The 14,005-nt window shown below is 49.4% G+C and overlaps 1 protein-coding gene across 4 annotated transcripts in view; it reads right to left on the reverse strand.

Annotated features, from left to right (window-relative positions):
• The window catches only part of PAXIP1 (PAX interacting protein 1), a 48,494-nt gene extending 35,514 nt beyond the window's left edge, over positions 1 to 12,980 (reverse strand). For 2 of the 4 annotated variants that reach the window (XM_082473768.1, XM_082473766.1), the window contains exons 1-4: positions 12,760 to 12,980; positions 9,929 to 10,063; positions 5,451 to 5,494; positions 3,026 to 3,089 (exon numbers count right to left, since the gene is read on the reverse strand). In XM_082473768.1, coding sequence (XP_082329894.1) covers positions 3,026 to 3,089; positions 5,451 to 5,494; positions 9,929 to 10,063; positions 12,760 to 12,840 — 324 coding nt within the window. In that variant the 5' untranslated portion in view covers positions 12,841 to 12,980. Of the gene's footprint in view, positions 1 to 3,025; positions 3,090 to 5,450; positions 5,495 to 9,928; positions 10,064 to 12,759 lie in introns of those variants that run through there. The other 2 variants (XM_082473767.1, XM_082473769.1) reach the window with 2 other exon arrangements.
• Positions 12,981 to 14,005: the final 1,025 nt, after the last annotated feature.

A 14,005-nucleotide genomic window follows, 5' to 3' on the forward strand; every position in this document is an offset into this window, starting at 1 on the left:
TAGCCCCTCTGCAACGAAGCAGTAGCTCTCAGCCCCTCACGCCCGACACTCGGACAGTGAGGGGCTTCAGTCCGACTTCATCATCTTCCCTCAGAAGTCAGGTCCTCTCTGTTTCCCACGTCTGGCGATGTCCCTAATTTGGAAAAGGAAGTCATCTGACCAGTGGCCTCCGGCGGAGCACCTGCCACAGGCTCTGCACGCAGAGGCCCCTGTGAGCGCCGGCTCCTCTCTGCACAGCTTCCCCAAGTCCCCAAGACCTTCCGCTTCCCATCCGTTCCTTAGGTCCACGCCGTCTTCTTCTACACGGTGCTAACCTGAGTCCAAGTCCTCATCTCAAGTCTAAAGACTGTGACTGTCCCTCCTGCCCACATTCCCATCCTTACCCTGCCCTCTCTGTCCTGCTGAGAGCTCCCAGACCAGTTCCACCTACAAGATTGCAGGTGATGTTAATCTGCTTTTTTCCTGTGTTTTCCAAATGTTCTGACGTAAACGTCTGTGTTTGCAATCCAAGATTAAATATGTAAGAGTGAAACAGCCGGCTACTTTATCGAGTTTCCCGTGTTCTCTGCCCGCCTGCCTGCGCGCTTGTTCTTCTCCCCTCCGCCCAGCCACACGGCCTGTTCTGAGGCCGGTCCCCTCGCACGAGCCTCTGTGCCCCCATCCGGCTCCGCTCCAGTTCTGCCCGTCATTTCAGGCCCCTCACATCTTGCCGCCTCCACCAAGGCTTTCCTGATCCCACGGTCTACACCAGCGCCACCTTCTCTAAACTCACACCCCAACACCCGTGCCCCCGATTTAGCACATCCTGCATGTGTGCCATGTGCACTAAAACCGTAGATGTTAAGTGTACTGCATAATAACCTGTTACATATGCCGGAACCTTTGTTAAATGTAATCTCAGCTCCATTTCTCTCCAAGACTAAAAGGTTCTCCAGTGCTAAACTCATAGTTAATATTTAATCATGTCTAACCCCTAATTTTAAACCCTGTTTTAAATTCACATGCTCTTGATGTTCTTTTTTATTTCCTGAGTCAGGTCCGCTAAGTACCACGTCACTATGACCTTGATCCCAGAAAATACCCACAGGACTCCCTGCCCCGGCTTCTTCCTCTCTCTCTGGATAGCGGGCTCTGAATCATGAACCCAGAAATCTAATCAGTACAAATATAATCAAATGCAAAATTTACATTTTAGCCACAGTACACTGTGTTTATGCATAAGGAATAATAAAATATTTTCATTTAAAAAACTTTTCTGATATTTATTATACATTTGGAACATACAGAGAAGTATAAACAATAAAAATTACATGTAACCACAGTATCCATCATGAAAAGATTTTCATCTTAGCCAACTTTAAAGATCATCTAAATATACATTTATGGCTAAGATGTGAAAAATGCTGAAAAATACAAATACCAATAAAATTCTGGTTCTTAAGGGGGAATAAAGCCAACTTTTCAAGGATCTCTATTAAATCAATGTAGCAAAAACAAAAAGAGAGGATTTTATAATTTTAAAGAACTTTCAGAATTTACAAGAGACACAAAAACACAATAACAAAATTAATTTTACTTATTGCTTGGACAGAGAAGGGATCATGGTGATACCGGTTTGTACGAAAAGCTGAGTCTGGCCGATAATCTAACAATATTAAACTAATATTACCTGGTTCCGTAATCCTCTACTACGAAGGTGTAAGAAAAAGGCAAGATTATAATCAAATTCCTTTTCGTCTCACCTAATATTCTTGATACACCCCTTTCTCAAAGGCTTCCACAGAGATGGAAGACTAAACGCCTCCTCAAAACTATCACCTTAAGAACTACAGACAGGGATGAGGCCTATGAGGTCAGAGAAAATGGGAGCCCTCTGAACTGTGCTTTTTCCTGCCCAATGGCTACTACTTGTTCCATGTAATCTAACAAGTGCGTTTAAACCAACACCAACTTGATTTTTCATAATAACTGTCTACAGTTTGAGGGTTTTTTACCTAGGGGGTTGAGAGGACAGAATACCATAAAAGAATATTAAACATTCACTTCTCACACTACCCAGAATTCAATGCCATTAACATTTTGGTCCCTCTTACAGATATTTCTTATATATTATATTTGGTTGATGTAATACTGTACATAACTATGTCATATCCTGCTTTTTCCCCAGTTAAAACATTCCCCATGTCTTTACATATATTCATAAAACAGAATTCACAACGGGCTACACAGCTAGATTACTACGTAAATGCACAGAACAGGCTTCTTAAACATTTCCAAATCGTGGATCATCTGAGTGTTTCCAAATTTACCTTCCTATAAATAAAGCTGCGCTGAACACCTTCATGCATCAATCTGCCCTCATTTCTATCAATTTGGGATAAACTTCTAAACACAAGAGAACTGCAGGGGAAGCAGAAAGACTATTTTATGGCTCTGACCCGGCTCAACTTTTCTAGGAAACCACTGCACTCCTGCCGGGGGAGGGGAAGCTTGTCTGAAGCTCCGCCAGCACCGAATATACTGTTACAAATTTGATAAGCAGAAAATCTTATCTCAGCGCTATTAAAAAGTTCACGTCTTTGTTTATAAAGTGTATCAAATGTTTTGTTATACTTATTTGTAATTCCTCTTTATAAAAAGTTGTAAATTCATTTTTCTGCCTTATTTACTGAGGTCTTATTTTTTTCTTTTATTGATCTGCATGAGCCCCTTATTTATTAATAAAATTCTCTGCCTTTATTTCTGAATGAATTTTCCTTGTCATCTTTTAATTTCATTTTTACTATGTTTTCATATTCAAGTTTTAAATCTTTGTAATCCTTTAGAAAGACCACTTTCACCCATTAAAGCTCTAAATCTTAAGATTAAGTATGAATATTTAAATCATTTTAAGTGTGTCATAAGGTCATAGTGAATATGCAGTTTAGTAAATAACACTGGTTTACAAATACATCATAAATCCGATCATATAAAAACTCAGAACTGTTATGTGTAAATAACACAAGACTAATTGTACTATGCTTACCTGAGAGAGGCAGGCAGTGATTCCAAAGAAAATCTGACATGACTCCGGAGAAAAGCCATTTACTCTGTTTTACAGTTATTAAGATTCCAATGAGATGAGATTAATGCAAGCTCTGTTTCACTAAGAGACATTTCCTATTGGCCCGTTTGGACATTGCCCACCCTCTGCTTCCCATTCAATCCATTTAGGAAAGAGACAGACTTAAGTTGACCAAAGAAGAGTGCAGGGCAGACTGGAAAAAAGAGAAGTTGACAGCACAGAAAGAACTGAGAGGTTTTCCGTAAAGTGCATTTTCAAATCCAATCTCTCCACTTATATCATCAATAAAATGGGCACAACATACTCATGGAAAAAACATCTAACTATATACACATATATAAACACACACATGCCTATACATGTACACAACCACACATGGCATAGTGATCATTTTAAAAGCAAATTGAAGGTCTTAAGTTTACTTTAACATGATTACTCTGTCACACAACAGAATCTTTTGTAAAAGAACGTGACTTCTAGTTTTATTACCATCATGAACTCTGTGAATTTGGGCAAGACAACCCTGAGCTCCAGTTTTCCCTTTGTTAAAACAAAAGTCAGAATACGTAACTCCCAAGATTCTTCCCAATTCTAAAGCTCTGACTTTCAAATTCATTCCACACGTTTTCTGAGAGCTTAGAGTGCAGACACTGGGCACAGGGCTCTCCATACGCAGGCATGACCTCTAGGTGCCGGTACTTTACGGTCTATTCAAAGCAAACATGACTTTTTAAGAATCTGGAGTGTCTAGAATTCAAAAGGGTTAAAGTATTACTTCTCTTTCCCTACAGGAGAAAAGTACACCTCCTGAGATAGGTGAATTAAGAAAAAAGATCAGACTGAAAATTCTATTGCAGTTTGGAAGTCTCCTACACAGGTCTGAGAAAACCTCATAGAGATTCGGGCCTGCCGGGCTGCCCTGAGCTCTTCAGACCCCAACGTCACGCCTTCAGCCCCATCATCCAAGCTCTGTTTCCATCCTCCTACCTTAGTTCAGGGATTGCCTACTTCCAAAGACTTGGGGAAACATGAACAAAGGCTAAGAGTGTGTTGCCTAACCAAGTCTCAGGAGTTCTCTTTCTGTTCCTTTAACCTTCTTTGGGACAGGCAGTAAGAGCTCAAACAAAATGACAACTTCTCAGGAAATCCTTGTGTAGAGAGTACACGAGCCAGGCCAGGAAAAACTAGCCTCTTATCCTCAAAAACACCCCTTCCACTCCCAGTCTTTTTTCACCTGTGCTTGTAAAGAAAACAAACAAAGAAAACTCAAACTCCTAAAAAACCAAAGCCACAAACAAACCAGGAACCAACTTCCTTTAACTCTTTAGACTGTGGAGGAGAAATCTTAGAATTTTTGAGCTGGAGTTGCCAGAAGTTCTGCACATCCTCTAAGAACTGCTTAGAAGGAGGTATTTTCTCTGTTTATTTGAAGTCTCCTATAAATACTTAATACAGGAAGATTCCCTCCATCTGCATCGATTCAGTAATAAATGCCTGGCAGAGCCGCACAACACGGTAAATAACATCTCCTCTGCCGGGTCTAACGCTAGAACATGCTAGAACATCATGACCGCATAGTATCAGGTACCTTAACAGAAGTGATCTCCAAAATCAGATTACGCTTGGAATGACCCTGCAGGGAAGCGTCACACCTCCAGGGTGAAAACAGCGACTATGAGGCCTAGAACACGGAACAGCAGGCTCCAGAGGGCTCACTCCTGCTCCCAGCACAGTGTGTGTCGTGTGTGTGTGTGTCAGTGTGTATGTGGGGTGGGTAGTGCCAGGGCCACACTCAGGAAACGCTGAATGAACCAACACGTAGTGCGGGGCAGCTCCTTGGGGGCAGGAACGAGGCCCTGTCGACCCCACTGTTTTCAGAACTGGGCCCACAGCAGGTGATCAACATGAGTTCTGAATTAATAAACCAATGTAATTAAAAAGAATAACGGTGCATGATATAAAACTAAAAATGTCCTGATGTTCTCTTCTCCAATTCATTTTTCAAACAATTCATGATTTGGTTCACACAGCCTTAGAATTTTAGAAATAGTCCATCTAACTAGACACCACAAAAACCATCTGTTTCAAAGATAACATAACTGAAGTCCAGACCAGCCGAGATCCTAAAGCCAAGTCGCAGAAGAACTAGAACTTGGGCCTTGGGTCCCAGCCTAGAGCTGCTTCCACACAGCTGGTCCCCCACCCCGCCCCGGCCCCCCAGGGGTGATGACAAGAATCAGGTACATACAACTGGACACAGGATGGAAAGAGCAGGGATAGACTGAACACAACACCACCTCCCCTGACTAATGAGTCAGTTCAGTAAGTGATGACCACTTCAGTACTAAACCCATCCTTTCCCTCCCCCCTTCCCCAAAAAGGATACGGCAGAAGAGCTCCACACTGAACGGACAGAATCACCCACGAAGGCTGAAAAAGAAAACATTAACGCAAATCAAAACACAGTTCCAGCTCATATTCAAAATGTCATCATGTTACTAGTGCTGCTCCTAGAAATTAAAGGCTCTGTTACAACCGATTACACAGCATCCAGATTACAATCACGAGTCTTCAAGTAGCAGAAACATCAGAGTGGAACATTAGTTATTAGCGCCCAAGGTGAAAAGCCCAATTATAGAAGGAAACACTACCAGATCTTAAAAAATTATTATGTATAGAAATTTATTTATTTTTGGCTGCGCTGGGTCTTCATTGCTGCGCGTGGACTTTCTCTAGTTGCGGCGAGCGGGGGCTACTCTTCGTTGTGGTGCACGGGCTTCTCATTGTGGTGGGTGGCTTCTCTTGTTGCAGAGCACGGACTCTAGGCGCGCGGGCTTCAGTAGTTGCAGCACATGGGCTTCAGTAGTTGTGGCTCGTGGGCTCTAGAGCGCAGGCTCAGTAGTTGTGGCGCACGGGCTTAGTTGCTCTGCGGCATGTGGGATCTTCCCGGACCAGGTCTTGAACCCATGTCCCCTGCACTGGCAGGAGGATTCTTAACCACTGCGCCACTGGGGAAGTCCCTGGAAATTTAAACTGTAGGTTTACACACTTTCTACTGCTTAAGCCTCTAGGCCGGCTAGAAACTCTGTCCTCACAACTGGGGGGACAGGGAACTGACAGCCCTCCCTACCCCATCTGAGGTACAGACAGCCCCCCTACGCTTCCTTCTGGAGTCCTGAATCCAGTCAAGTATGAATTCGTGAGTTTTTTTTCAGTGAAGCCAAGTAGATACAATGTTTGTAAATCACAGAAAGAATTTCTGTCTGGTAATCTTTTTATGAATTGCAAAACTCAGATTAATTATAAAACCTTAGACTAATTACTACCTTTTTGGGTAATTTACACTTTTGAAAAATTATCTTATTATTTCTACATTTAATTTTGAAAATTACATTAATCATTATCCTGATAGCTCTGCCTCACAGAATTACTATGTAAAAATACAGTAATAACCCATTTAGCCAGCTGACCTCCAGAAGCTTCAGCCACCTGAAACATACATACACATCCATTTCTCATGCATCATATACACCTTGAAAGAACTTTAGAAATCAAAGTACCCCCTTCCTCATTTTTCAGGTAACATCAACAATTTCTCAGCATAAGTTTATAAGTTAGTGTAACGTCTGTGAAAGAGCATAGAAATATTACACATTTTATAAAATAAAGACTGGCTCTACTTGGGCTAATCACTCCGTGATGATTTGATAATTCTGCCAAGTGTGTAACTAATTTCGCGGATGAAGCCACCAAGCTGGAAGGGAGTGTGCAACGTCTCCACGCGCAGTGTCTCCAGGGGCTGTTCGCTTCTCGCGGTCCTGGGGAGGCTCCAGCCGGACGGGAGGGAACTGGCCACCACTCCTCCTGCATTCAGGACACCCTCGCGTGGGCCGAGCCTCATTCCCAGCAGTGACACCAGAGCCCTCCGCCATTCCCCGGCGGCGTGGGAGCACCAGGGCGGCGTGCCTGAGACCGGTTTTCCCGGCCACCCCTGTGTCTCACGTCAGCGGGAGCCTCAGAGCCCAGGTCAACGCACTGCAGTACGACTCGGAGGGTGGGGGCACGGCTCCTCCCGCGTCCCGTGGCAGGGAAGCACCCACGACCGGAGGAGCTCACACTCCGGACGGGCAGCCCTTAAGACTCTGCACGCAGCATGCACCCTGGAAAGCTGTCCCTGGGGGCTGGGGAGCAGCGAGCACGCGCGTCCCGGCTGCAGACTGCGGGGCTGGCAGCAGTAAAGCAGAACTGGCTCCCCGCGGCCCTCACTCAGGTAAGTCTAGATAAGATAACGCAGCTAGGAAGGAGGACACACTAATGATAATAAGGCAGAAACGGAGAGCTAGAAAAGCACAGTAATAAGCAGCTATTATCCCAAAGGCAGATAATAATATATTAAAATAAATTCACTGCTGAAAGTCAGCATAATTAAGAGGCCCCAAGGCCACTGAGGAAAATATTTCCATTAAAAAAGATTATTTTAAAAATCTTGGTGCCTAAAGAAGCAAGTTTTAAACATCTATAAAATTCAAATATGAGAAAAATAAACTGTCCCTGGGCAAAAGGATGCCTAAATTTTTAAAGTATTTGTCAAATTTAACATTAAGGTAAAGGCCAAGGGATATGCACTTAAGAGAACCAGGCCTCCGCCTTCGGCTGGACACAGACCGCACTACCAACAGCAGCCCCCAGTAGGAGACTTACTAGGTTCAGACAAGAACTCGAGGGTCTACCAGCACTATCTTGGAATGAGCGCAAACTGCTGGATGGGTTCTGGAAAATTCTACCATCCTGTAATGCAACACTGCAGTCGCTGGACAGTATAGGTGCTGCCACAAATGAAAAGCAGGCTGGAATGCGGAAAGAGATCAAAGAGTAGGATGCCTGGAGTCGTTTTAAATTCTACAGCCAAAGGGAGAAGTAGGATGGGGAGACATTCAGCCAGACTGGGAGAATGGTGACCACGGCCGGAGCTGGGTGATGGCTGCTTTTACGCAGCCGTATTACAGACTGACTTTCCTGGGAATACAACTTCAGTGTAAGATGAAGGAGGCAGCGCTGTTTGGCCCAGAATCTCAGCAAGGATGGGTCACCGTTTTGCACCGTCACCTCGCAGCTGGCACCTGCATCTGCGGGACAGAGGGTCAGGTCCGCGGTGATTCTACACCCCCTCCTCCAGGGTATTTACACACTGAAATGCAGACTTTCTGTTGGCTGTTTTCCTCTTTTCTTCTTTTTTACATTTCAGTTTGGGCAATTTATATATAAATACAAATATATATTCAAGTTATATGATGTTACTGTACATAAGAATTTCACTTCGGGATCATAAAGGGGGTATTACAAAATACTTGCTGCAAAAAAAAAAAAAAAAAAAAAATTTGCTGCAAAAAGGGGCCTGCGGGGTCGCTGGACTTCAGAAGCACTGCGGTAAGTGGTCTGGGGAAGCCGCCTGCGCGCCCCGAGCGCGGTAACGAGGCCGCCCTTTCACGGTGCGCTAGGAAATCCACACAACACGTGTGAAGTCACTTTGATAACAGACTCCAGGCTACTGTCTGAGGGGAAAAAAGTTTGTAGACAGGGGAAGGGATGAGATACAGTCCCTCAAGGCAAGAAAGAGCGGAAGCGAAGCACAGGCCGAAACAGGGCCCCAGGGAGCCGGTGCTGGGGTCCACAGCCTAGTGTCTGTAGCAGGTCCACCCCTCCTACAAGGTGGCAGCAGGTGAAGCCGGCAGGAAACCTGCTGTCAGGCTTCACAGAGGCTCGGGTGGAGTGAGCCCGCTGGCCAGGCGGAGACAAGCATCCAGCCAGAAACACGACCACCGTCCTCACCGCCGCAAGTTAACAGTCGTTCCGACTTACACAGCACCCTCGTGAGAACCTTCTTGTGAGCCAGATCTGCTTTCAGGCTTATGTTCCAAAATCAGGCTTCTAAGCCTGCAGGGCAGCGTTTCAGACCCTGGACGCCAGTGACATTCAGGACTCGCAGCGGCCAGCCGGCGTCCCCGCTGCCCAGCCGGACTCAGCGGCACTCTCTCCTAATTCCTACCTCTCTCCTTATTAAGCCACAGTAACTGTCATGTTGGTTTTTTTAAGATAACACATGTAAGAGCGTGGAAAAGAGAAAAAAAAGGGTAGTGGAACAGAGCCATTTTAAAACAAATATACACTATAAATGATGAGAAAAAATGGAAGGGTCGAAATTATAAACTTAAATTAAAAAACCCACATTTAACAGCAGTCAGTTCAACCAGCAGCCATAACAGAGCAGCACAGTATTTGATCAACAAAACTGAACAATTCACCCACCAACTGAGACTCTACTTTCTAGGATAAACTACCCACAGGTCAAGCTGGATAGTGGAACAGAGAGCCACCAGAGGGACCGTGGGACAAATGGTCACTGTGACCCTTGTCGGAGAGCAGAGACATAGCCCAGATAGGGCAGGGCTCCCCTAGACTTGTCTGCCTGGAAATCAGGACCCCCGGCCAATGGGGATGGAAGGGAGCCCTGTTCCAGGAGTTCCTCTTGGAATCAATACATTTTCTTAGCAGAATTCACCCACGTCATCTGCTTCAAGACAGCACGTCCACTGCCTTCAATACGTTTGCTTGGCTTAGACAACTTCCAGACGGTGACAAAATGCGGCCACCCGTAGCAGGTGCATAAGCTGTAATGTGCAGAAACCTTGCTATAGCCTGATTTCATGTACAGGGCCTTATGGATGGTTCCTGAGATGTCAAGAGCATTTCCCACCCAGAGCCATACCTTAGCAAACAGTGTCAGAAGAGCTGCACTGAAACTTCAATGTACTGCTTTCAAGATACTTGACGAAGCGCACAGAATTCATTAAATTTACTACCAACCTTGACTACGGGCAAATCAAAGACTTCCCGAGCTTCTCCCACCTCCGGATTGTCCCCGTCTTCTGAAATGATGTGTGAGGCGAGTGCATTGTACGACACTTCCTTAGCTTTCCCAGCTTTTAGAAGCTGAATAACCTTTAAAAAACCACACAAATTAAAATGGAAAATGCTGCATTTCATTCTCAATTTATACAAATTATTACAGTGAAAATTCTAATAAACGCACACCATGTTCTCCACATCGGATTAATAACCTTGCACTAAGTCACGTGCAATGCAACATCTGGGGGCAACAAAAAGCAGCAAATCTCGATTCACTGACAGGTAAGCACGGAGGCTCCTGGGACCCAGGTACTGGACAGGGTCCGTCTTGAACACAGGACTGACAGACAAGGTGAGCACAGCACCGTAAGTGCTGAGACTGGCCTAGCACGCGACACGCTATGTCTCAAACATAACGGCCTGGGGACAGGTAGTTTCTGATAAATGGAAACTTTCTGGAAGAGGAGCTACAGGAGCCGAATCCTTATGAACTTAAAGGCGTCAGCAAGGCAAAAACACGTGCACCGCATGGAGAGAGCAGCGCTCAACACGCTGGACAGCTGAACGTGGATTAGACCGTCGACTGTGGTTCACAGATGCTGTGCAGAAACCTTTGCATTTCTTCCTGAAATAAAATACAGAGTGTCTCCTGGAGAGACACTGAGGGCTGGTCAGCAGGGAAGAGGCATGATCAGACTTCACAGAAAGATTATTGTCAGTGTAAGAAGAATGCACTTACACTGCAGGACTGGAGCCATGACACCTGTTAAGAAACAACTGCAATAATTCAGGTGGAAGGGGCAGGTAGCTGAACTGGAGGAAGGTCATCAGGGACAAGAAGATGATGTGAGAGAAGCAGCAAGATCTGGTGACCAAAAGGGGCACGTGTAAGAGAAACTGGGGAATGACAGCACTGCTCCCGACGACCACGTCTAAGAGCAGATGGTGGGGGAAGGCAAAAGTCTTAGTTTAGGGCATGGCCTTCTTTGGTGCCACTCTAAGAACTAGGAAGACACCCAGCGCATCGAGGATGAGACCTGGGTCCCACCTGAGTGGAGCCATCAGCCCGCTACAGAAACGGGGCAAAGCTCTGGGAGTGAATGAGACGCCGGAGCGGGAAGGGAAGGGAGGCCACGGCCAGCAGTGGAGGCTGCGGGGAGCGGGGAGGCCAGGAGCCGGACGCCAGGAGCACGCTTCCGGCGCAGAGCGGCCGAGGGCACCCCACACGTGGAGGCGAACGAGGTGTTCATCCAACGCACGTGAACTCTCTGAACCCACATTTATAAGATTCAGAGACTCGAATACCCTGGCTCTAAACTTTTTAGAAAATATACTGTTTCAGATCAAAGTGGTTTGCAAGGACATTTTTGAGCCCTTAGACTTGATTCACAGTTAAGTAAACACGGTTCCAGTGCAGTGTACTCCAGGTTTTAAGTAACATATGATTCAGGTCACTCTTAAGAGCCAAAGTCCTAAAGTAAAATAGGGGGTGGGATGAGAGAGGGGAAGAACGGTGGACAGTGAAGAAAGGGAAACCCTGGAAGGGAGAAGCCGCACCTTACAGGCACTTCAGCCCTCTGAGCTCAGCACCTGTTTACCTTTAAATTCAAAGCCTCTTTACCTTAGAGTTACAGTGGAGAAAGGACCCACCTAGGTGGTGATCCAAGGGAGTTTAGTTACTAAGATACCAACAGGCAAGCCTCTGGAAGGCCAAGGCCCATTAGCCTTCCACAGATCCTTTTAGGCCACCCAAGTTTTACTTGTTAAGTATCGGTCTCCACTCAGGAAGCCCAGGCCGCAGGTCTCCAAGCTTAGCCCTCAAGGCTAATGAGACACCCAGGTGATAAAACTGTAAAGATAAACTTTAGCAAAAAGAACAGTCTGAAGAACCACCTTAAGACTCAACTGCGGTTCATTCCCACAATGGAAGAACAACATTCTAACGTTCAAACACATATTCTACTTAGAAAAAGCTTAGGAAAAGCCACAATATCCTTTGGCATGAGCCCAAACGACAAAAAGATTCAAATGTTTAGTGTGACGGCGTTACCAGGGTATTTTTCCATATTATTGTATAATTCACCCAATTAGGGAAATCAAGAAACACGTATCCGCTGGTGGTAAACTGAGGGTTCACGGCCGCACACGAGATGACCGAGCCGCAGACCTGCGACCCGGGGTGGCTGCCACACCAGAGCGGCTAACCGTCCCCTCAGCAGCCCGGGACCCACGTCCTTACCAGCTCCACCGGCCGAAGCTCCCGCCACGCTCGGACCCAACATCTGGGCGTCGGGGGAGCCCAGACCGCCGCGGCTGCCGCGGGAAGGGCGGCCCTGTCCGAACTCCGCCCAGAAAGGAGCGGAGTGGGAAGCGGGCGAGGCGGCCACGAGACAGCACCCCGGTCCCCCCCCGCGCGGGGACGGGGACAATCGGCGCAGCGCTCCAGGGCAGACCCACCTCCCCATGCCCTCCTCCCCCAGTCCGGACACAGCCCCTTGCTGCCGCGGATCCCGCAGGCCCCCAGGTCCCCTCCCCCTGTTACAGGGGTCAGCACCCCTCCCAGGTTTCCTCCCTCCCCGACCGCGGGGCCCGCAGACCAGCTCCCTCTCCCCTCCCTCCCCTCCGGCCCCGCTGCCGGCCTGCTCGGCGCCAGGCGGCCCAGCCTCCGCGCAGCCACGCCGGCGGGCACCGGGTGGCCGGGCCCAGACGATGTGCGCCCTGGCGCGCGCCCGCGGCCGGAGCGAGGACGGGCCGGGGACGCGGGGGGCGGGGCGGGGGCGGCGCGGTACCTGCGGGTCGATGTCGCCCACCGCGTAGTACTTGACCTCCTTGAACATCTCCTCGGGAACTTTGGGCGCCTGGTCCGACATGGTCGCAGCGGCCCGAAGGCTCCGCGGCGGCTCCCGCCCCGCCCGGCCCGCCCGCGGGGCCCGCTCCCGAACGGCGCGGCCCGCGCGGCCCCGGCCCGGTCCTGCGAGTCGGGCCCGCTCCCCCGCCCTCGGCGCCCCCGCCCGCGCCGGGCCGCCCAAGCGCGGGAGCCGCGCGAGCCTTGCGGGCCGCACCATCCCGCCCGCCGCCGAGGGGGAGCCGAGGGACGGGCGGTCGGCCGGCGCCGCCCAGCGCCTCTGCTGCAGCCCGCGGCCCCGCGGACATTTGCACCGAGCAGCCCGCTCCAGAGACGGGGGCCCGTGGCCGCCGCCGCCCCCTTAGGAGGAAGCCCGGGGGTCGCAGGGAAACGCACCCCCCTCGGTGGGGCCGGAGTGGGCCGGTCCCGGGAAAGAAGGGAACGCGGAGGCCCCTCCCGTCAGCACGCGCGGCCGCAGGGGTGGCGCATGCGCGCGGCGAGGGGCGGGCCCGTGGGGTCGCTGGCAGGCGGCGGTGGGAGCGGGTCACTGGCCTTGGGCGCAGGGGCGCGGAGCGTCGCTGGCTGCTGCCAGACAGGACCCGAGGTGACGGCTCAGGCCCTGGAGCTCGGGTCCCGGGTCCCAGCTGAAGGGCGGGGGCGCTGGGCCGAGTCGGAGACGGAGCGCTGCGGGCCGGCCGAGGCGCGCCAGCCCCCCCGGCGCGGCCACTGGGCTTCTCCCCATCGCCCGAACCCGCTCCTGCCGCGACCCGGGCCGTCGGAACCAGCCCCGCTCTCTTCCCTCCCGGCACCGCTGACGCCAGCCGGCCGCCACGTGTACCCGCGCTCTGACGTCATCCGGCGGCGCCGCGGCGCGAGGAGCACGGGGGTCTTCGCGCACCTGCGCTCCGCGCGCTGCTTCCGGCTCACCTGCGCGGGGGAGGGGGGCGGCGCGTCCGGCCCGACCCCCGCCTTCCCCGGAGACCAGGCTTTGGCCTAGGCCTGAGAATGGAAAGGGACGTGAATCAGGCCCGCTGCTGCTACCTGCTAAGCGGAAAGACATTTTTAAGTAAATGTTAGTGAAATTGGTCGAGAGAGAAACCTTGCAAAATTATTGCGGCAGCCTCCTATAACATTAACTCATTTTTGAGGCCCTTGTATTACTTTTAGTCTGCGATAACAGAGAGGTTCTG

This window comes from Balaenoptera physalus (genome assembly GCF_965194825.1).
Source record: "Balaenoptera physalus genome assembly, chromosome: 8".
NCBI classification, from domain to species: Eukaryota; Metazoa; Chordata; class Mammalia; order Artiodactyla; family Balaenopteridae; genus Balaenoptera; species Balaenoptera physalus.